Raw genomic sequence first — 21,564 nt, forward strand, 5'->3', positions numbered from 1 at the left:
CATGTATTATATCCACCATCAAGATAATTCATCACCCAACCTACTTTTATGAAAAGATGAATGAACAAATGAATTATTGATGGCCCCGCTAAGCACGAAAGTAACAACTTGAACACACAACTTCACATTGAAAACTATGTAATCAACACACAACTCCTAGAGCACACACAATGCACATGCACCACTAGCACAAAACAAATGGACTTCTGATGGCATGGTAGCATATGCATCCTGTACCAAGTCACCTCACACCACTACAATGGCAAGCAAGAGACGAAATAAGATTTAAGGGGCAATGTCTTTCTATCCAACCAGGTATGCAACACCGGAACCTTGTCATGTTCTTAACAAAGGCAATTTTGGCCACATCCCAACCCACATGGGTATATGTGCATAGGGATTCAATGCACAAGCAAAGAACCCACTACCACACGCAAACCAAAAGCCATTCATGGGCATTATTTCCACCCATGTCGCTTAGTGTGGGCTTCTAATCTCAAATCCCTCTCCAAATAGTTAATGGAACATGAATACCGGTGCACACATTCAATTTCTAATCTCAAGCAATCTTACAAGCTACAACATTAGAAAGTTAAAAGCTAATTACATTTTTATATGGCTCATACAGATACAATCATAAATATATTGGTACATTGTCTCACATGTTCACATGTGATGTTACACCAAACATAGCCACACTAACTTGCCCGAAAATCCAAGTTCATATGACTTTTTATGATATAGATGTAGGATCAAGCGCTTGCCAGTCATCCAAAAGCCCGGACTTGTGGAGAAGGTGTAACTTTATTTCCTTAATGTCCAGCCAGCGCGACAGCGGTTCGAGCCGGGATCTGGGCAGAGACTTTGGGCCACCGGTGCGACGCCCAATACAGAGCCCCCATGCGCACCGGTCCCAACAATCCCCCCCCCAAAGCGACGCCCAAATACCAGAGCACCCATGCGCTTGGGGAGACTCGAACCTGCGACCACCTGCTCTGATACCAGTTGTAGGATCAAGCGTTTGCCAGTCATCCAAAAGCCCGGACTTGTGGAGAAGGTGCAACTTTATTTCCTTAATGTCCAGCCAGCGTGACAGCGGTTCGAGCCGGGATCTGGGCAGAGACTTTGGGCCACCGGTGCGACGCCCAATACAGAGCCCCCATGCGCACCGGTCCCAACAATAGAAAGCACAACAAAATAGAGAAGAAATAATCACACAAAAGCAACGCAAAGATTTACATGATTCGACAATATGTAATATGTACTATGTGATCTTCTTAGCCTCATTCGTTTTGTGACTGATGCGAAGATCTTAGTACCGAGTCACGCCATCTCCTCTAATTTAAAACTGTGGAATTGTCAATATAGATGAGTGGCAAAATATGGAAGCAAACTTGATTGCAGGTTTTCATAATCCTTTTTTTGACATATCCAGTTTTGCTTTGTGCTGGTGTTACTAATATTTTGAACTCATCCTTAGGGTGTGCGTATGAAATACCCGTATTCCTTTAAAGCTTAAAGAAAAGTTTTATACGACTGTAAAATAACCAACTATGATGTATGGGGCAGAATGTTGGGAAGTTAAGAAGTGTCATATTGAGCAGCTGTGTAGCAGAGATGAGGATGTTAAGATAAATGTGCGGCAAAACTAGAAATGAACATATTAGGGCACCATTTGATAACATTTCTGCTGTTTTTGCAGCTTTTCACGTTTCTAGAAACAAAAACGGATTTTTTGGTGTTTGATAAACCGATTTCTTAAAACGTTTTTTGATGATAGAATGCCACTAAAAAACCCAATAGTATCATTGGATGCCCAAAAGGGAGAGAGGGTTCGGTTGCCTCTTTTTAGGTTTAAATAGTTGAGAGATTTATAGGGCACAATAGTCTTTTTTCTCTCAGATTCATTTCTAGAACGACGAAAAAGTCCGATTTGTTTCGTCAAAGTCGTTCCTAGAATTGTAAATAGGCATAAATTTTGATTTATGTTTCTAGAAATGGGTGAAATGGAACAACGTTATCAAACGTTTTTTAGGTTGTTTCTCTGTTTTTGGGAACAAGAAAACACAAAAATGACAAAAACATAACTTTATCAAACGGTGCCTAGGAGTTGCCCCAATCAATGACAAGCTCCAAGAAAGTCATTTGAGGTGGTATGGTAATGTACAACGAAGGTTGTGAGGAATGACATGCATAGTTTAGGTATCATCTCAAGTATGACCTCAGGTAGAGCCTACTGGAGGGCAAGGATTTCATGCTGCCGACCCTATTTAGCTGATATTCTCCTAACTTGTTGGGTTGTGACTCTTTCCTCCTACTTTCATTTTTCATTCTTTTCTTTTCTTCTTTTTTCATTTTTTATGTTTCATTTCTCATCTCATTTCCCCTCGCCCTTTTTGCATCTCTTCATTCTCCCCTTTTTTTGTTTGGACCTAAGTTTTCCTTACTATGTTTTGTATGGATCCATGTAGCTAACCAGCTTGACCCCATTAAGTACGAAGATCATCTCTAATTGAAAGGAATAAATCATATCGATTAACATCCATGATGTACATAAAGGGCAGCATAACGTATGTGTTAAGGGAAAACTTCGATGTCAAAACAAATTTAGGAAAAAAAGGGATAGGGGAGAATGGTGAGGGCAGTTTAGGAAGAAGAAAAGAGATAATTAAGGAAGGACAAAGAGATGAATCGGGCATGGGGTTACTGTCTCCTACTTGGAGTCTTCTTCTCCAAAGCTTGGTGATGAAGGAGGAATTCCAGGAAGACAAAGGCGTAGTTCCAGGGGCTCTGTCGGAACTCGCGGGAGAACTTTGAACTAGGTGCGAATGCTTTTTTTTTTTTTCTCAATCTTAGTCTCTTGCTCTCTTCTCTTCTTTTTACCTTTTTTCTGTCAGAACCCCTAGGAGGTAGAAAAGGATGGTGGGGGAGCTTTTGCGTGGGAAAGGGGATCGGTTGAAGACAGTGGGTGGAGAAGTAAGGGAAAATTTATCGTTCATTTTTTTCTTTTTATCGAATTCGAATTTCTAGGCAAAGAACAAAAAGAAAATGGGAAAGAGAATAGGGGTTAGGGAAAGAAAGATTGATGGAGTGATCACAGTCCAGTCCACATGGATCCACCCAATGCTGAAGCACCTGAGCAAGTATGGGTCCACCTTGTAGAGACATTGCAAGTAGAAATGGCTGAAGTAAAAAAGAATGGATTGGCTCAAGTATTGCACCTGTTACATAACCCTCCCAGGACTGATCCCAGGGCTGACCCGACTTCGATCAAAGGAGAGCAGGAACAGAACAGGCCCATGGGTTAGGCTCATCAACATAAATTCTACTACAACTACTCAAAGAGAAGAGGTCGAGGCAGAAGGAATCTTAACAGGTATGAAGATGGCGGCCCACAAGGGATGGAAGATAGAAGAAGTCTGATTCTCGGAGAAAAAACTACTTCAACTTCTTCGAAGACTAAATGGAGGGGCATGGCCAATGCTACATATTACTATTTTTTTTGCAAATTAAGAATCTCTCAGACACTATAACTTTCTATTGCATTCTATTGCAAAGATATAGATAACTGGCCACCTATGCATCAGCTACTATATGTAATCCTCTCAAAAGAACCTCTCAGGGATAAGTAAATAAAATAACTATGTAATCCGAGTGTTTTTAGTTTTTTTTTTTTTAAATAATAATAATAGGGAAGCAAACTAGAAGCAAGGAGAGAGAGATCGCTTCTGGTCTCTTCTTGTAGTTAGACAGAGCATGTATGTGTGGCCCTGTGGGGTGTTATTTGATATGTTAACTATCATAGAATGCAGTGTGAGGATACGCTGCACTGACGCTGTACGCCAAACACGTGTCCCATCTCAGCGTACATGCACGGCATACATGCAGTGTGTAAATTATTTATTTATTTAATAATAATAATAATAATAATAATAAAAATGGGTACGTACATTATTACATTCAATGGATGGATGAATCATCGGAAAATTCCAAATAGGAAAATGGGATTTTTAGCCGATACTACTAACACGTAATAGTATTGTATCAGCATCGGTCATAAATAACATTGTACATATCTCTGCACAAGAATAGGTACAATGAGAGTGTACACATGCTTATCAACCTGAATGAGAATTTTATTTCATGAGTAGGACAATAATTTCATGCATCCTTATGTTTGGAACTTTAGACGTCGAATCCACGTGACCAGACATCCTTCTTTTTTCCTTTTATTTTTTAATGAGATTTCTCTTTTGGATTTTTTTTTTTTTAAATTGCTTTGTTGGATATTTTTGGAAAATACATATATTCCTTATTTTTGTCAGGAAGAAATATTTTCCGAGGGTGAATGTAGATCATGCACATGCATTTCCAAAAGGATTGCATAAGGAAATATTCACAAAAAAGTTATTTTCCCTTCTATGGGGACTGGCCGGTCATTTTGCCTCCATGTGTCTAAGCGCTTGGGCCACACTCCTCCTGAAAACATTTTCCTTTTATCAATAATCCTTGATTTGTTTCACCGAATATTTCCTGCAAGAACAATGCTTCTTTATATATTTAGAAAAAAGATTGAATTTCAAAATTTGGTGCCCCCTTTTTTCAGCCAATAGGACTTGGAACACAATGAAAACACCCAAGGCCCAAAACAACGAAACAGAGGAGGATCTAAAGTTCCTTATAAAAAAAAAGAGGATCTAAAGTTTCTTCAGAAAGTTTTTCTAGTCATGATTTTTTTAATAACAATGAAACTTCACCAAGTACAGTAATTACACTTTTTAAAAATTTTCAAATAAATTCTTTAATCATTTGGTTGAAAAATAAATTAAAATAAAATTTAATTAACATAACTAAATAATCTAATAACATGTTGAGTAACACACAGTTATTGGCTTATTGCAATGGTGACCTGATGCCTGACCTTGTTAAGGACAAAAAAGTTGAAATGGAGGCTTGATTGGAAGCTGTAACACTTATGACTACAATAGTATAATGCATTAAAACATTATCAAGGTTTTCTTCTTAAAAACCAAATCAAGTCTTTCAATCTGGAATGAGTAACTTGCCATTTGTTACTTCCATCAGTATCTTCTCTGTCACGAAGACTTTCGAAGAATTTCCTCGGAAGGAATCTCAAGTGTTGCTCCAGCATGCTCTTTACCAGGCTTTATCACTGCAACATTCACATTTGTTAAAGGATGGTCAGGAATGTAATTAGTAATGGAACATCAATAACAATGGAAATAGGAAAGGATCATCCTAAAGCAATTCAAACATAAACAAAAACCTTAAAGGTAACACAAAAAAACTTACTCGTCTTTCCATAACATAAAGGACAGCCTTATGACCCTTATCCATGGCTCTTCCCAATCAAGGATTAAACAATAGGAACCGGAGTCCCACTTCTGGCCTATCCAACTTGGCTGATCCCCTTACAAAACCTAGGGTTAGGGCATATTTTGGCTGGCTCATCACCGATCCTGCGACGATTCCAATCCTGTTCCGGGTCTTTAATCCTTGTTCCCAACGCATGGGAAATGGAGGAACCCACCGGTAGAATAATCAACTACTACCTGAATATTCTGGTTGAATCATTAGGATGTCCAACTAGGCCTATCTTTTGGCACTGGAGAAATCTTAGGTGAGACCAGGATCCATCACAGAGGGAATCTGACTACCTCAAATGGCCATTACTAACATTATTCAAGGCATATACAAGGTTATATCTCCCCAAGAAATGAATTTCATTGACAAGAAAAATTCCATGATTCAAATAAAGTATGATCTTAATAGAAAAATCACAGTCCAGTATGTGAAAGAATATATGAGATTGCTGTGAAATAAGAGCAACAAAACTTCCATTTCACTAGAAAAAGATTCAGTACTAAGAGGGCAAATGAAATAGAAAATAGAAACTCTGTTTGGATGGAAGTCAAGTTTAAAGGGGGGGGGGGGGGGTGGTGGGGGGGGGATGTTGATTTCACTTCACTTTGACCGTTGCCGCGCACTTTAATTCTAACCAAATGAACCAGAATAACCGTGAGAACTTGTCCTTTTGGTCCAAGATTACACCCAAAACTCCAATAGGAAAGGAGGGACCTCTGTTACAGAAGCCAATCCTAAAACATGGGATTCAATTGGATGGTGATCTTGCAGTTATTCAAGGAAACCTTCATCTAGCAATTTCAATAGGCCCCTCCTACCAAAACTCTCCAATTTAGCCCAATTTTATCCGATGCTTAATTTTACATAACAATGCATCATAAACTAGCAGTGAAATCTAGCATCCCAGTCTAATAAATCATCTAAATCGGAACCAATTTCAGTTTCTACCCCTCCACAACACAATAGTTTTACTGCCCCATAAGTTCCATACAAAACAATCTAAATGAACCCAAGATGCAATCTTTCTGCACAAACACGAACAGAAGTTATCAAGATATGTTGGATTTATTTATATTTTTTTCTAAATAATTCTCATGCCAAGGATGGATGTGGGTGTGGTCTGCACCTATATAGGGATGTACAGACAGACTTGTACGTGTACAAGGATGTTTGTACACATACAAGCACGTGTACAAGGACGCTTGTACACGTATAGACACATCGGTATATTAACAGATACACCCATAAGTGAAAAGGTGCGTTATCTATATATTTTATAGATGGTCTAAAAATTGTACAAATGGATTTTAAAAAAATGTTTTTGTTCTTCCCACTCTATGTTTTGTTCTTCTAAATCTCTTTGGGTCTGATAATGAGTATAGCCTTCGGACTTCCCAGTGTAATCATATATTGGAGTGCACATTATGTGATTGGGAGTTGTTTTATCTTGGAGGTATAAATGCAAATGATCAATCCGGTTGCACAATTAAGGACGTTTAAAAACCATAAGAATAGTATCATTCTGATACGACTCAACTCAAATTATGTCTGTTCCTGATTCAAGATGAAGGATTACTATGATGCTGTGAATTCGTGCATCATCCAATCCAAATACAACATATCCAGATAAGTCTTATAATTTGCCCGTACTTATTTTCTAACAAGATAGTTTCCACATTCCACTGGTCTATTAGGTTGTTAATAAGAAAATGGAAAGAATTCAAAATATATTAGTGTGAATTGACAGAGGAAATTGAACAAACAAGTGGTGCGCATCATAAAAGACTCAAATAGACAACCTAACCAACCGAAAAGACCATGAAATTTTGATGATTCAAATTGAGAAGAGAAGGTGTGGAAGAAATTAATTACCGTAGCCACCACCGGAAGGATTGAGTTTGGCCTGAACGATCATGTTGGAGATGAAATTGGAAGCATCACGAGCTTCGTCAAGGAGCTTCTTAATCTCAGCTTCAGATGTAACGTTTCGGTTCTGCTCGAATTTCGTCCTGACCTCGATTGCCGATTCAGTCAGCATCAACTTGTCGCCTGAGAATGATTTCCGAGTCGCTCGAAGCAACGATCTGTACACGCTCAGTACTTCTCTTCCTCCACCCATCTCTCCAGTTGAATACTAAAACTCCCGTAAGCCGTGATTCGTTTCTCAGAGCCACTTTATTTGCCACCTGGCAGGTTGTGATAGGTGCTATACATCCCTGTTGGATATAGTCAAAAGATATTTTGTCCTCGCGTTATAATCGGTTCGGTTTTACGGAATGGTTTGGTTCAGGATATAACATGTACCATTCGGTTCGATTTTATTTGGTCTCTGTAACTCGGATTAACATATTCGTTTCACTTCTTTTATGGTTTAGTATCGGTTTAAGATCGATTTATACGGTTTACCCTTTATTAGGTACGATTAGATTCAAACCAAACGGTTTTTAACCTACAATCAAAATCAAACCAAATCAAAATTTGTAATTAGATTCAATTTCTATTTTAAACGGTGCTAAGAGAAGAAAGGACAAACCTAAACTGAGTATAGAAGAAGAAGTAAACATATGATATGGAAAAACTTAGACCCAACCCAAGTATGACTTCAGATAGAGTTGTTTCGAGGATAAAGATCGATGTACCTGACTCCTTTTAGGGGAATGTTCTCGAGATGCTGCTCTAACTTTGTGTTATACATCTCATTTTGCTTCTTTTACCTCTTCATTTTTTCTTTACTACCTTCCATTGCCTTTTCTTCTATTACTATTTGCTTCTATTGAATCCATGGAACTGATCCCATTCAATTGGGATAAAGTTATGATTGTTGTTTTTCTAATTTAAACGGCCAGTTTCATTCCCAATTTTTTTGTTCTAGTTCAACATTGCTACTCACAAAATAAAACACAATTAGTTTAAGAGTTGAATCTTGAACCTGTAGTTGCTACTTTTCGGTGAAAAGAGTAAGTTGTTAGATTTTCCAATCAACATCTTTGTCGAATTAGAATTATGGCTCACTTTAGTTGCAAGGGGGATTGATGGGAAGGGAAAAGAAATGAAAATTTCAAACCAAATAAAGAAACTTCTGTAAATATTGCCCCACATAATTGTCACCAACTCCAAATCATATTTTCACAAAAAAATAAAAAATAAAAATAAAAAAATCCAATCATTCCATTTTTAGTTATTAAATTTCACTTGACATCTAAAAGAAATGTTTACACCATGTGACTATATCATCAACTTCAAATTATTTCATATTTGATTATTAAATTTCACTTAACTTTGCATTTAAAATCCTTTACTATAATACGTAAAATTTAAAATTACATGTCAATTGTTTCATTATTAATATAGCTAAAAAAAAAATAGTATATACAATCACATTGGATCACATGATTATAAAAATTTCTTTATTAAGTATGAAAATTTTACTCCCCCTCCAAATAGAATTCCTATGTGACGCACCAGGGTGTCTGGCACGCAGCCAATGGCCATAAACACTCAGGCAGCCCAAATACACTTGCCCTTAAATATCATTTGCAACAAAACATAGCCTCGGTAAAAAATACATACGGAATAGTTAAAACCGACAGGCCAGAATACCCTCTCCTTACCTTCCCCCCTTGACTTTGATCAGATATTTTGCTGGGATGTTCTTAAAAGTTGCAGGATTTGATGACACTAGAATCCAGAGATGCGCAAGCAAAGAATCAAACATCAAATGTGAGGAGATAAATAACACAAAAAAGGGCTCGCAAGGAAGGAATGAAGTAAAGCCATGTGAAAACTGCTATTTTGTCATATCTGACGCAGATCTCCAACCAGAGCCATTCTCAGTTTCAAGGAAGGCAATTGATCCTCAAATTTCAACCAGGGACGGATAAATTCCATTTTAATGGGGAAAGTCTGAGATTAAAGAGGCTTAGTGAAATCAATCAAAACACTTTCATTACAACAAAGATCAAAACTTGAGAGACGGAGGATGATAGTAATCTCTATTTGCAGCTCCTGTTGTCATTTTCAGTTCTCAATCGTTAGACTTGAAAGATTCGAGCTCCTAAAATTTGCAACCATTGCCCTGAGAGTCTGCAATCTGATCTCTGATTACCAAAATGCTTCTCTTCTATAAGATGAAGCCCCCTCAACAATCATCAATGTGGCAAACTTGATCCAAAATAAATAATGTTCCAACCATTCATCAACCCTCACGCTACAAGTTCTCCAAATCAAATCATGATAGCAACAGCCATGGATTCAGACAAAAACATTACAAGCATCTAAAAGCCAGCTCAATAGCTTATACATCATCCCTTTTCGGGTGGGATCAACAACGAGACCGAGATGCACTAATAAAAGCAAAACCCTTAATCTAAATTGGAGGGGGCTGGGGACAGCCAAACAAAACCAACATGCACATCTGAGTCACATCACAGTTGGACATCAAAACCAACCAGAATACCGGCAAGCAAATATCTTGATGCTATTAATCAGGTTTCAGGCAGAGCCTACCCATGCTCTGATACCAACCTGAACAGCAATTCATCGGGCCTTACAATGGCAATTAATGGTTGATCATCATATAACCGCACATATCCTCACACAAAAGGGAATCAAGTTTAAAATATAATTCTCTCTTTTTCTAGTCCAAAATGTACAGAAGTGTATGTAGTTGAAGCGCTATACAATGTTCACAGAAAAGAACAGAAAGGCGGCAATGCCAAAATGCCACATCAATGAAAGAAGACATTGTAGAAACTCACATATATGCCCAATGAAGTGACAAAGGCTGGAAACCAATAATTTCGGCTGAATGAACAGCAAATACTTGATAATATAACAATGAAGTCAAGTACTTTGGAGAAATATTGATCACCTTATCGGTTCAGTCATTCTCCAATCGTGCTTCTTACGCCTACACCTGTGATGAGCTTTTTGGTCTGAAAATGTGTTCTCCCCAACGACCTCCATATGACAATCTGTATTTTAAGGAGAAAAGAAAAGAGACCATGAGCCACATTGCCAGTCCAATCAGATAAATTCAGAGATCTGGACTACCAAATGCCACACAGTTAGACATAATTTTCCGTGGATGTGGTGCCACATGGACACTCCAGGACTCAGCATCCAAATAGTGCATAGATATCCAGAAATAGGATTATGAAATCAACTAATAACCTTAGCCATCAGAGGAGATGATACAGCACCCATAGGGGTAGCATCAAATGCTAAGCATTACAAGATCCCCCAGATGCTGGTCCATAGAGGTTAGAAGTGAAGAGTTATAGTACATTTTTCTGGAGGATTGGTTACAGTCCACTCATTGTCAGGCTCTCTATCAGTATCAGGAACTATTTATGGAATAAAAAATAGAATGAATAAATGAAAGAAAGAACCCACGCAACGAATATCTATCCATAAAAAAGGGCGTACCAGTGCACGAGACTCTTGCCACTACAGGGTCTGGGGAGGGCCATAACTAGGCAGTCTCACCCCCGCTTTGCGGAGAGCCTGTTTCCTGACTCCAACACGTGACAAGCAACCTTACCGTTGCCGAGGTCCACCTCTCTATCCATCAATATAGATATATTTGTGCTAAAATGTATACTTCCTAACACCAACATTCTAAATTACATGAATTGTTTTCTCCTGGTCCAGTCAAGCTAAGGAGGGAACAGCCAAGAATGAGCTTGAAACATTAAGTCAGGATTCACACAAAAGAATAGAAAAACAAACAAAAACTTCTAGCTCAGCTTGCACCAAACAATATACGGCAAACGAACAGTGCATCGACAATTTATGGGATAACCTATATAGATGGAAATCCAAGATCGATGAACAAGTAACAAACTATATATTTACATGGTGCAATAATGAATAGATAATAATATTTCATATCTAGGTTCAACATCAAATCTTGTGTCTGTTTATTACACTCTTTACATCCACAGTCATAGCCAAACAATACCCCTGACAGCATATAATCTGTTTACATAGAATAACAAATAATAGCAATAAGAATAATTATAGTAATTATTAGTTCTCCATACACTAGTGGTATGGTAGCAGTGGGTGGAGATGATTTAGATCTAGACCCAAGGTCAACTATGCAACCAATACAGGGCAGAGTTGTGAAAAAAGGTTATTAGTCATGTTAAACTATAAGTGGGTAATGATGATATTGTGAGTAATTGCAGTCCAAATGGACAGTATGATCCCCCTAGACTTGTTACACTTCGATGTGGAACAGATATTTTCAGAAAAGAAGAGGAATTTTAATGCAACCCCGGGTTCGAATCCTGCTTTTTGGTGTCTATGGTCGCACTAAAATGACGAAATCCCCATATAGAAAGATGAGTGGCAATTTCATAATTTCTGTCAACAACTTAAGAGTAGAGTAATCAAGTGAAAGGACCAAACTGGAATTAAAACTTTGAAGTGGGGGCTTTCTGGAATTTAAATAAGAATGGGGATGAAATAAAACTAGAATAGGGAAGATGACCAAATCTAGCAATTTGAAAATTGAACCAGAAATAAGGGTTCCAACTGTTGTAGAATCAAGAGAAATAAGAAGTAAGACGAAGAAGAATAGTAGTAGAACAGAGGGTAAGAGTAGCACCTGATAAAAGCATATTGGAACAAGAAGGAAGAAATCAGGTATGGGATACCAATCCCGTATACAGTGCTCAACAACACCAAAACTTCCGAAAAACTCACATTTATTTGCTCAAAACATCCTTAATTGATGGGGATTTCTTACATACATAAATACCTTCTAAAATTCCTAAATTGACTCATAAAAGGACTCCTAATCACTCTCTTGCACTCAAAACAGAAATCTTAAAAACTATAAAGTATTCTAATCTAACTCAAACACTTAACTCTAAACCTGTATACTAACTTCACCCCCACTTTATATGCTTATAAATTAGGCCTGTTACTATGGAACCCAAAAAATAATAAAGGCAGAACTTATAATATATCTATCTCCAAAGGTCAATTTCAGCCCATCCTTGTGGGCCTCCCAAGCTTGCACATAGTACTCCGTATAGGATTAATGTCTAATGCAACTGCATCATCGTTTCATGGGCATCAAACAATTTAAAGCTTGTGACAATTGACATCAATGCATACTTCTCCTCCCACCAGAATGGCACATAAGAACAACATCAGAGGAGGCGGCTTATCCCAACGCACCATGTGGTTCAAACTAACACAGGACAAGATCCCTGCTGATGCAAATTAGTTTGATATCATAAAGTGAGGGATCTGTATGACCTAGTTCCAATGATCAATTTTGACTATGAAAGAAAGCCATAAATGGGAATAAAGAATACTTGGTTGTACCCCAAAACTAGTTTGCACCAGACAGAGGGAGCAACAATTTTTTACACCAAAATACTCACTTTCCTTCAAAATCCTCAAATGGTTATATGCAATATCTTCTTGGCTCTCAAGAACAAGATAGCTATGTTACAAAGATGCATTAGTGATATAAGTTCATGACTTGTAATAAAACACCTGGTTTATGTCAGTTGCTGGCTTTATTAAAAAAAAAAAAAAAACTTCTCTAACGTAACATAGCCCTCGGTATTAAAAGTAAACCCAGACCTCGGACAAAATTACCTAAGAAAACTGATGGAATGGTCAATTCCATTATTGATTCTATTTGGTTCCCTTCCTAAGGACACAGGGAGTATGCTATCTGAGACACGGGGAAACCAACTGAACCGATTTTGAAACAATGACTCTAAAATCATTTCTATATAACAGAATATTATCTTGTAGCCATAAACAGCAGTTGGGGAGTGGTGGGGAATCACCAACTACTTAATAAAAATACAAAATTCAGGCAATAGAAACAGCAGAAGTTGAAGTACCTCCAAACCGATCGCCCCAGAACACCAGGCGCCCGTCATCCTCTTCCTCGTCAAACTCATCACCGTAGCCGAATTCCGCATCCCCTCTGTAACCGGGTTCACTCCCATAACCGGATTCGTTACCTTGAGAATCAAAAACCCCAGCTTGAAAGGACCCAGAACCCAAATTCTCCCTTTCCCCACTCCCAATATCCTTTCCATCCCTTCTACAATGCTTATTAGCCTCACTAACATCCGACGTCCAACTACCATCACCATTATGCACAAACAATTCCCCACTCGAATCCGTACCCGCAGCAACCGGGAAGTCAGAGCACGTCGCATGAGCAGCGGACGCCCCAACCGAGCAGCATCGACGGGTCCCACTCTTGTCGCTACTCCGTCCGGAGACAGATCGAGAGCCGCGCCGCCTCCGCTTCCGGGCGATCCAGCGTAAGCTGTTTCTCTTGTAAAGAGCCCTGGGTGTCCTCTCATCTTCCATCAAACTCAGTTTGGACAGATCTATGCTATCGATCGAGAAACTGGTGGTGCGGTCAGAAAGGCAAGGCCTCTTGCTATGAAGGACGCCATTGGGAGGGGTGGTTACAGCGGTGGGAGTGGAGTAAGGTTTGGGAGCGGAGAGTTCTTGTTCAAGTGTTTTGGGAAGGGTTTGGGACTGAAAGGGCCTCCAGCTATGGAGCTGGAAAGTGCATGACTCTAAGGCATGGCGTGAATTCAGGGAAGGTTTGTGAGTCATCGCTGCAGAGATTCAGACAGGATACATTTTTGTTGCGGTATGGGTTAGGGCTTCGTGGTTGGGAAAGAAGAGATTCTGAGATTTGATCGACTGCCCTAGAGGAATTTGTCCTTTTCTCACAAGATGACAAGAAGCAATCGGCGAAGTGTCTGGGAAACTGTCTCTGTGTATTGCCCGCGGCCTAGCCCTCTCAGCTCCCTGAAAGCTCACTCGCCACGTACACATGGATCAGGGGTGTCAATTGGACGGTTCGGTTTGGCTTCGATCAGGTTGAATTGGTATCAGTCTAGGAATGAGGGAGACTAAAACCAATTCGTTAAGGAATTTCAATTTTTTGTCGATTTCAATTTTGATACAGTTTAGTTTTGATTTATTTTGGTTTTTCAATATCTGGTTAATACCAGTTTAAATTGATTTATTATTAGCCTTGAATCATAATGAAATCTTCCATTCACAACTTATAATGACAATATTTGACCAAAAAACACTTTAAATTTATGATTGAATCATGGTTTATTATTGTAAGAGAATTAATATTGAAACCAATGGATAACAAATTATTAAAAAGACAATTAATATTGAAATCACAAAATGAACCCCATTATCCCCAATCATTCCTTTAACTATCCAACAAGTTTTGTATGGTGAACAAGGAAATCAATGGAAGCATTATTACAATTTACAAATTAATTTTATTATTCATAACTTAATATTCAATGATTTGTAACAATTCCCCTTACAAAAAAAAAAAAATTCTGACTGACATTGTGAAAAATGGATAGTCAATTCACCAATTTATAATATCATAATCATTTATTTTTTTTATCGATTTCATTCGGTTTGGTTATTGGTCGGTTCAATTTGGACCGATTTTCAGTCGGTCCCAATATAGCTCAATCCAAAACCAATCCAATAAGGATCGATTTGGTTCGGTTCAGGTTCTATTAATCGATTTTATCGATTCGGGCTAGGTTTTGACACCCCTAACATGGACAAAGACGGTTTTGAGTCTTTTGACTAAGGGTGCAACAGGTCGGGTCTGGTTGGGTTGGGCTGGGCTTCTTAAAACCTTAGCCCAACCCTAAGTCCCCTTAATTAGGCCCAAACCCCCCCTAACCCTGATTGAAGGCCACAAAATTTCAACCCAGGCCCAACCCTTACCTGCCCTGATTTTTCAGGGTCGGGCCAGGGTGACCCTGATTGACCCTGACCCTGACCCTGACCTTGACCCTAACTTTTATTTGTCATCAAGGGCCAGGATGACCTTGATTGATCTTGACTTTAGTTTGCCATCAAGGGCCAAGTATACCCTGATTTTGTTTATTATTATTATTTTTTATATAAAAAAAAAAAGCAAGGGATTTTTTTTTTTTAATGAAAAAACAAGAGAGATCGGTGATAAGATATATTAAGGGTTTTAAAGGTGTCAATAATTCAATGTCAAACAATATTTAAAATTAGGTTAATATCAAGGTTAACATCAGGGTCACAACCAAAGTCAACATCAAGGGCAAAAGTCAGGGTAAAAAAATCAAGACGGGGTTCAGGGTGGGCCAAAGACATCAACTCTTACCCCACCTTGACCCTGACTTAGGGTTAGAAATTTCAGGGTTTGGCCAACCCTCAAGGCCAAAATTTTCTGGTCAATATTTGTTTGGGATCAGGGCAAGTCAAGGGCGGATTTGGGCAGTCAACGACAAACTTGCCCCCTACTTTGATTGATTGACAAACAAAGTCATGGAAAAGATTCCTCACGATGTAGCCTGGGAAGAATCCCCACACGGGCACGCGATCGTTGCACCCTCGACCATGGATCTGGCTCCTCTCCAACAATTACACTTTCTAACCACCCTCCAACGATCCACCAAGGGTTGAGAGGGCTTGGTCACACATCCTAACACTTGTCAATACCTAAGGATACGTGTCCAAGTACTCCCAACCATTAGATAGATCATTGGTGTTGGAGAGGATCTTTTTCCCTCAACTATGGCCCTGTGACCTGTGCTTTGTTGCATCCTCCTCTCTCTCTCTCTCTCTCTCCCCCTCTTCGATATCCATTGGGAACAAAACCGATCCAATCTGAATTGTATCGGGTCTAGATCGGATATTTTTACTCTTGGTTCGTACTAATCCATCGATATCGATGTTATGAGAAAAAATAGATCCCAAATATTGTACCTAGGGATGCAAGTTTAGACAAACCCAAACCTGCCCAAGTCCACCCAGAGCTCAATAGGGCATGGGCTAGGCTATTTAAGCCCATAGGCTGGGCTACGATTGAGATTTCTAGGCCTGAGAAAGTTTTGCATGGGCCTAGGCTCAGACCTCAGGTTGTGCCAGCTCGGTTTGGCCCTATATGGAGATATGCATTATATAATTATGGAAGAAAGCTTGTGCTTGGGGGCGTGGTTCCCACGCCCACGCTCTCTTTTGTGTCTCTCATCCTTCTCTGAAAATGACTATTATGCTTTCTATAGATTGAACCAACAATGGAACACTAATTGATTTTTACACTGGGTTGAACATATTAGATCCATATAGCCGATCTTATTTAGTTGGGATTTGATTATGATTGTTATTGCCCAAGCATGGGAGTTGTACTCCCAAACAAAAAACACTCCCCCTATAATTTTGGATAACAAAATCTTATATTCGGTGAAAAAGCAAGGCTATCCTGATCTACCCTAGTCCTAAAATGACAAAAATAAGGGTTGATAGGATTAATCAGGGCCAACCCAACCCAGCTTGACTCAATCAGGGCCGGGCTGGGTTTGGTTGAGCCCGGTAAAGTTACCTAGGTTAAGCTAAGGGGAGCCAAGGTTGAACTCGGGTTAAAACAATCCGACCCAACCTGGCCCGGATGCACCCCTAAATTGCAACTTCCTTGGGTCAAATTTTCTATCCAGGTAACACACGCAGGGAGAGAGAGAGAGAGAGATGGCTTCAGGTTGGGGGATCACAGGAAACAAGGGAAGGTGCTACGACTTCTGGACGGACTTCAGCGAGTGTATGTCTAGTTGCAGGGAGCCCAAAGACTGTTCACTTCTAAGGGAAGATTACCTCGAGTGCCTTCACCATTCCAAAGAGGTTTGTTCATTTCTTTCCCCTTCACCATTCCAAAGAGATTTGTTCATTTCTTTCCCCCCTTTTCCCCCATCTATCTCGTTATTTTCCTTCAAATTATCAAATCGTTTGTACATATTTTTCTCCGATTTCTTCAGGATTTGCATCATCACATTGATCCGTCGATCTTTGGAACGACTCCTTGTTTTACTTTCTTTGTAAATGTTAAATTAATCGAAAACCTAGGTTTTGGATGCGAATTAAGTGTATTAATCTCTGTATAGCTATCTCCGTAGTTAAATTTTCCTGTTGAAAAATCGTTGGGTGGGTTTTATCTGTTTATAACCGCGTCCTCGTGGCTGAGTGCATTGATTGGCGGCTTGCATTCACTGTATGCTGGGTATTGTCTGTTCGTCATTCTGTTGTGAAATCCAGAAGAGAAATACTAAATTAGAAATCCTACGATACTAATCTCAGCCAACGTTCACATTTCTAACAGGCTGGTAGTGAATTAGAACTTAATCTAGTGGACTGTGTCTCAAACAATGCACCTGTGCATCTCAGATGATACACACATCATAATGTTAAAGGATGATTTTGTGAATAAGTTTCAATTCCATTCATACGGTGGACGGGGCTCTCTAATGCCATATTTGCAGAACTGTTTGGCAAAGCTGATGGATAGTGAGGTGGGCTTGATGATGACCAAATGGTGGAGAGGGAGGCTTATTGATGGTTTGATATGGTTTTCAACTAATGCAGCTTTTTATCATCAAGCCAAATGAGTGATTCCAAACTCAACATCGGCTGGACATAATAAAGCAAAAGAAGTGAAACAGGCTAGTGATAAGACTCTTGAGTCTTGCCAGAATAGTTATCACTTCCCTGTTGCAAAAAGAGATAAATGGAGAATAAGATGCTTCAAGCAACTTTTACTTTGGTACTCTATTGAATGGTCCACTTTAAGAGACTCTACTAAGAGAAAAACCTCATATTATTAACCCTCAGCTTTGGTTTATTCTCCTAACAACTAATCTGGAGCATCTAATGTAGGAATGGATTTGGACAACCAAACCAGACCCAATACTGCAGGAACTTTTAAACCAAAGAACAACCAAGAATAGCCAAAGTAAGGCAGCAATATAACAGATCAGAATTAAGGAAGAAACAGATTTTTGTAAATCAGAATTTCGAACCCAGAAACTGGAATTTATGAGTTCAGACTATAAACCAGATGAAAGCCTAACTCAGATATAGGAATAGGGTTCTAACAGACCATAAATCAGAATTATATCCACAGAAACAGAAGATGACAGAACTTCCAAAGACCAGAATTTTAAGAAGAAATAATTTTCTGCAACTGAATAATAACTAGGATTTAAGGGATTAAATTCCCATCTAATGAGACCAATTCAGTGAAGAATAAACCAGCAACCAAATAACAATATTCAGAACAACTCAGATCATTATTCGGGGCAGAAATAAGAATCAGCCAGATTAGGAGAAATATTCATAACTCAAGAAAACCTGGTCTGATTGGCTTCAAAACAGGATCGATCCACCCTCTTACTTGGCCTAACATGAGATCAAAATTGGAGCACCATCAGATGGCTGAGTGCTCAGATCAGTAAAGGCCGATAGGAGAAATCTGGGTTTCCTAAAACCAGAATTACAGAGAGATCAGATCACTTACCTGAGATGGCTGAAGAAGAATAGTAACAATAAGAAGAAGAATAAAACACTTGAAAGGAACCTCTTGGGCTTTACACCGCAGAGAGTCAATTGGATCAAACACCAATTCCTTCAGCCTTGATCAAACACAAGACAAATCTCTATGACGAAGACAATAGTAGCAGCCATTAATTTGTTTTTCAAAATCATCTAGGCTTTTAGGAGCCTCATTTTCTTTATTTATAATGTTAATGAGGGAGGGAATTACAAAATAGAAGGTTCCTCATAAGGAAACCAAATATTCTCCTAATACAATAGTTACTAAAAACTGAAATTAAAAACTAGTTGAAAGAGGAAACTAACTACTAATGACTTGACTCCTAAAGAAACAAATATAACTCAAATCAAGCCCAACTAAAAAGGAAACTAATGAAAATGGAAATTAACTAGTAATCCCGTATTCAATCTTAGACCCCCAATTTTAGACCCATAAAAGTGGTCTATTACACTCAAAACACATGGGATCAAAGGCCCAACATGTATGGAACCCAACCCTAAGCTTATTCCTAATAAAACAAGCCTATTTTGGTAATTAATCTGCATCAGCATCATTTAGAAGTCTAAAAAACACTAAAGAACAAAATAAGAAAGTATCCCCAATATGATTGAATGAGGAAATAGAGACAATTTCCCCAAATTAGGCATTTTAAAAATTTTACATGTGGGAAAAATTTATTTGTATTGAAGTGGATCACCAGATCTCCTTGAACATTGGCTACTTCTGGGGTTGATCAACCCATTTGGTTCTGGAGTTGGCTAATCTGGTATTTGTCTATTGTGAGACCTGATAGTGACTTTCAGATTGTGTTCTGCATCGGAAGTCTAGCTTTGTGGTGACTCAGTACAATCCTGTGCTTGATTTCTCCAGAAAGCACAGAAATATCTATTTACACTGATCAGACATGTCTAGACCCAGGAACTGACTTGAACTTTTTAAGTGCATGATTTCTGTGGATCAATCATTAATCTTTTGTATTCGCAAAATTCAAAACATTTCAGAAAACAGGTGGACTGCAAATTAAACACAAAGACTCGGCATTCTAGTATTATTTTTTATGAAATGAGTTTTTCATCCTTTTATTGCTTTTAGTTTTATGAATATCAAAGTGTTTGTAAACACTTATGGCTCTCTCTGGTTCTAAGTAAAATACTGAAAACTGATATGAAATATTTTATGAAGAAAAGATGTTACACAATTGTTACTGATAATAGTTGCATTTAGATAGTAATTGAAGAAGTAAAAATTTCGGCATTGTCATACTTTTTCTACTAAAATCTTGGTAATTGTTTTGAAAATTGAAATAAGATTACTATATTCAGATATTTTTTGAGTGAGTACATGATTATTATTGGTAATAATTAATTGATTAGAAAAGTTCCCCATGTCTTTGTTTTGGTTTAGAACATTCTACATCCAGGCAGAGGGAGCAAATATTGTGACAAGGCAGAGCATGGGTAGCCCACTGTTCTGGGTTCCCGACCGTTGGCTCTTTTGGCATTATAAGAGCTGTTGGTTGGATATATCCCAAGTACCTTGTAAACTGTTTTGACCACCTCTGATTTGTATACCTATGAGATTTGGATGGTAGACTGATCTGGGATCTTGTTTGTGCGCAACAGTTATGTTTCCTTTAAAGGTAGATAAAAAATATACCTTCTGTTACATGTAGGTGACCAACAGTGTCAACCAACCCTCTCCTCTTGTCTCCATTCTTATGTGTAATTAGATTATGTTGGTTCAATAGCAACTTAGCAAGTCAATGGGAATCAAACTAAACAGCAAATGGTACACTTCTGCTTGTGGTTTATGATACGTATTTGGGAAAGAGTTTTAAGGGGAAAATCATAAAAGTAATAAAAGAAGGGATTATTCTGACTGGGATTATGTTGAAGCTTGGTGACGGCTAAACCATTTGTTTTGGCGAGAGAACACAACCTTATCCAAATGTGTCTGACTGTGTTGTATTGCATTTGAGAACCCAATAGGGGGAACTGTCTTGTAAATCATAGACTATAACCTTCTTCAAATATTATGAGTTGCCCATATATTGGTACATTTGCACATTTCTTCTGACACCTGTGGCATACAAATGATATGGAGTCATTTTGAAATTAATACAAGTGCATGTGATCATTTTCATTGTTGGATGATTTTTTCCTACCAGTGGTGATTCCTAATGTGCAAGTGACCTTGTATTTTCAGTTCCAACGGAGAAACCGTGTTTACAAAGAAGAGCAGCGTCAAATAAGAGCTGCTGCAAGGAAGGCCAAAGGAGGTGGAGATGGCGAACACAGTCATGCGTAGGATCCAATCATTGGTCATCTTTTGGTTTTTGTGAATAAAGATTGGTTTGCCCTGTTGCATTTTGAGGGGTACTGGTATGTTTTTGTAGACTGTTTTCTGTTGCTTCCAGATTGAATTAGGTTTCTTTCTGTATGCAAAAGGGCGTAATATCAATCTATACTTGGATTGGAAGACCATTGATCACTGCTTTAACGAGAACTTGAGCTTGCTTTGTAAATTGCTTATTTGTTTCTTTCACACGTGGGTTATGGTGCTCGAGTTCTTATGTTCTCTTTATTTTGGATGGTTAAGAAAGAATAAGATCATGTATCACGTACTCCTGAACATAAATCTTTTCCATCTTAAGGGTTTGAACAAGATTCCAGCATTCACTGTTGATCAATAGATGAACAGCCATAATGTGGCTGAGAGCCTTGAGACTGTTATACTACCACAAGAAAATACAATATAGTAAAATTACATCCTACCCT

At 38.5% G+C, this 21,564-nt stretch overlaps 3 protein-coding genes across 3 annotated transcripts; 1 reads left to right on the forward strand and 2 right to left on the reverse strand.

The window, feature by feature from the left end:
- Window positions 1-4,813: 4,813 nt before the first annotated feature.
- LOC122057584 (mitochondrial zinc maintenance protein 1, mitochondrial-like) lies at window positions 4,814-7,585 on the reverse strand. Its single transcript, XM_042619736.1, has 2 exons — window positions 7,258-7,585; window positions 4,814-5,173 (listed from the first exon to the last, which is right to left on the reverse strand). Exons 1-2 carry the CDS (start codon window positions 7,502-7,504, stop codon window positions 5,097-5,099), a joined length of 324 nt encoding a protein of 107 aa, XP_042475670.1. The 5' UTR covers window positions 7,505-7,585; the 3' UTR covers window positions 4,814-5,096.
- A 2,412-nt stretch (window positions 7,586-9,997) lies between these two features.
- LOC122057089 lies at window positions 9,998-14,130 on the reverse strand. The gene is made up of 2 exons (XM_042619084.1): window positions 13,260-14,130; window positions 9,998-10,358 (listed from the first exon to the last, which is right to left on the reverse strand). The coding sequence occupies exons 1-2, from the start codon at window positions 13,993-13,995 to the stop codon at window positions 10,252-10,254; spliced, it is 843 nt and encodes a 280-aa protein (XP_042475018.1). The 5' UTR covers window positions 13,996-14,130; the 3' UTR covers window positions 9,998-10,251.
- Window positions 14,131-16,884: 2,754 nt separating this feature from the next.
- On the forward strand, window positions 16,885-21,331 carry LOC122057390 (NADH dehydrogenase [ubiquinone] iron-sulfur protein 5-B). The gene is made up of 2 exons (XM_042619468.1): window positions 16,885-17,082; window positions 20,993-21,331. The coding sequence occupies exons 1-2, from the start codon at window positions 16,933-16,935 to the stop codon at window positions 21,092-21,094; spliced, it is 252 nt and encodes an 83-aa protein (XP_042475402.1). The 5' UTR covers window positions 16,885-16,932; the 3' UTR covers window positions 21,095-21,331.
- The last annotated feature ends 233 nt before the right edge of the window (window positions 21,332-21,564 follow it).

Source organism: Macadamia integrifolia, chromosome 12 (genome assembly GCF_013358625.1).
Source record: "Macadamia integrifolia cultivar HAES 741 chromosome 12, SCU_Mint_v3, whole genome shotgun sequence".
NCBI classification, from domain to species: domain Eukaryota; kingdom Viridiplantae; phylum Streptophyta; class Magnoliopsida; order Proteales; family Proteaceae; genus Macadamia; species Macadamia integrifolia.

Bases quoted from the DNA above. Each gene is read 5' to 3' on its own strand.
- LOC122057584 (XM_042619736.1), bottom strand. From the start codon at position 7,504: ATGGGTGGAGGAAGAGAAGTACTGAGCGTGTACAGATCGTTGCTTCGA. The intron at 5,174-7,257 runs GTAATTAATTTC...TGAATGTTGCAG, and splicing joins TCCTTCCGGTGGTGGCTACG to TGATAAAGCCTGGTAAAGAG.
- LOC122057390 (XM_042619468.1), top strand. From the start codon at position 16,933: ATGGCTTCAGGTTGGGGGATCACAGGAAACAAGGGAAGGTGCTACGAC. The intron at 17,083-20,992 runs GTTTGTTCATTT...TTGTATTTTCAG, and splicing joins GCCTTCACCATTCCAAAGAG to TTCCAACGGAGAAACCGTGT.
- LOC122057089 (XM_042619084.1), bottom strand. From the start codon at position 13,995: ATGACTCACAAACCTTCCCTGAATTCACGCCATGCCTTAGAGTCATGC. The intron at 10,359-13,259 runs GTACTTCAACTT...CTTAAAATACAG, and splicing joins CTGGGGCGATCGGTTTGGAG to ATTGTCATATGGAGGTCGTT.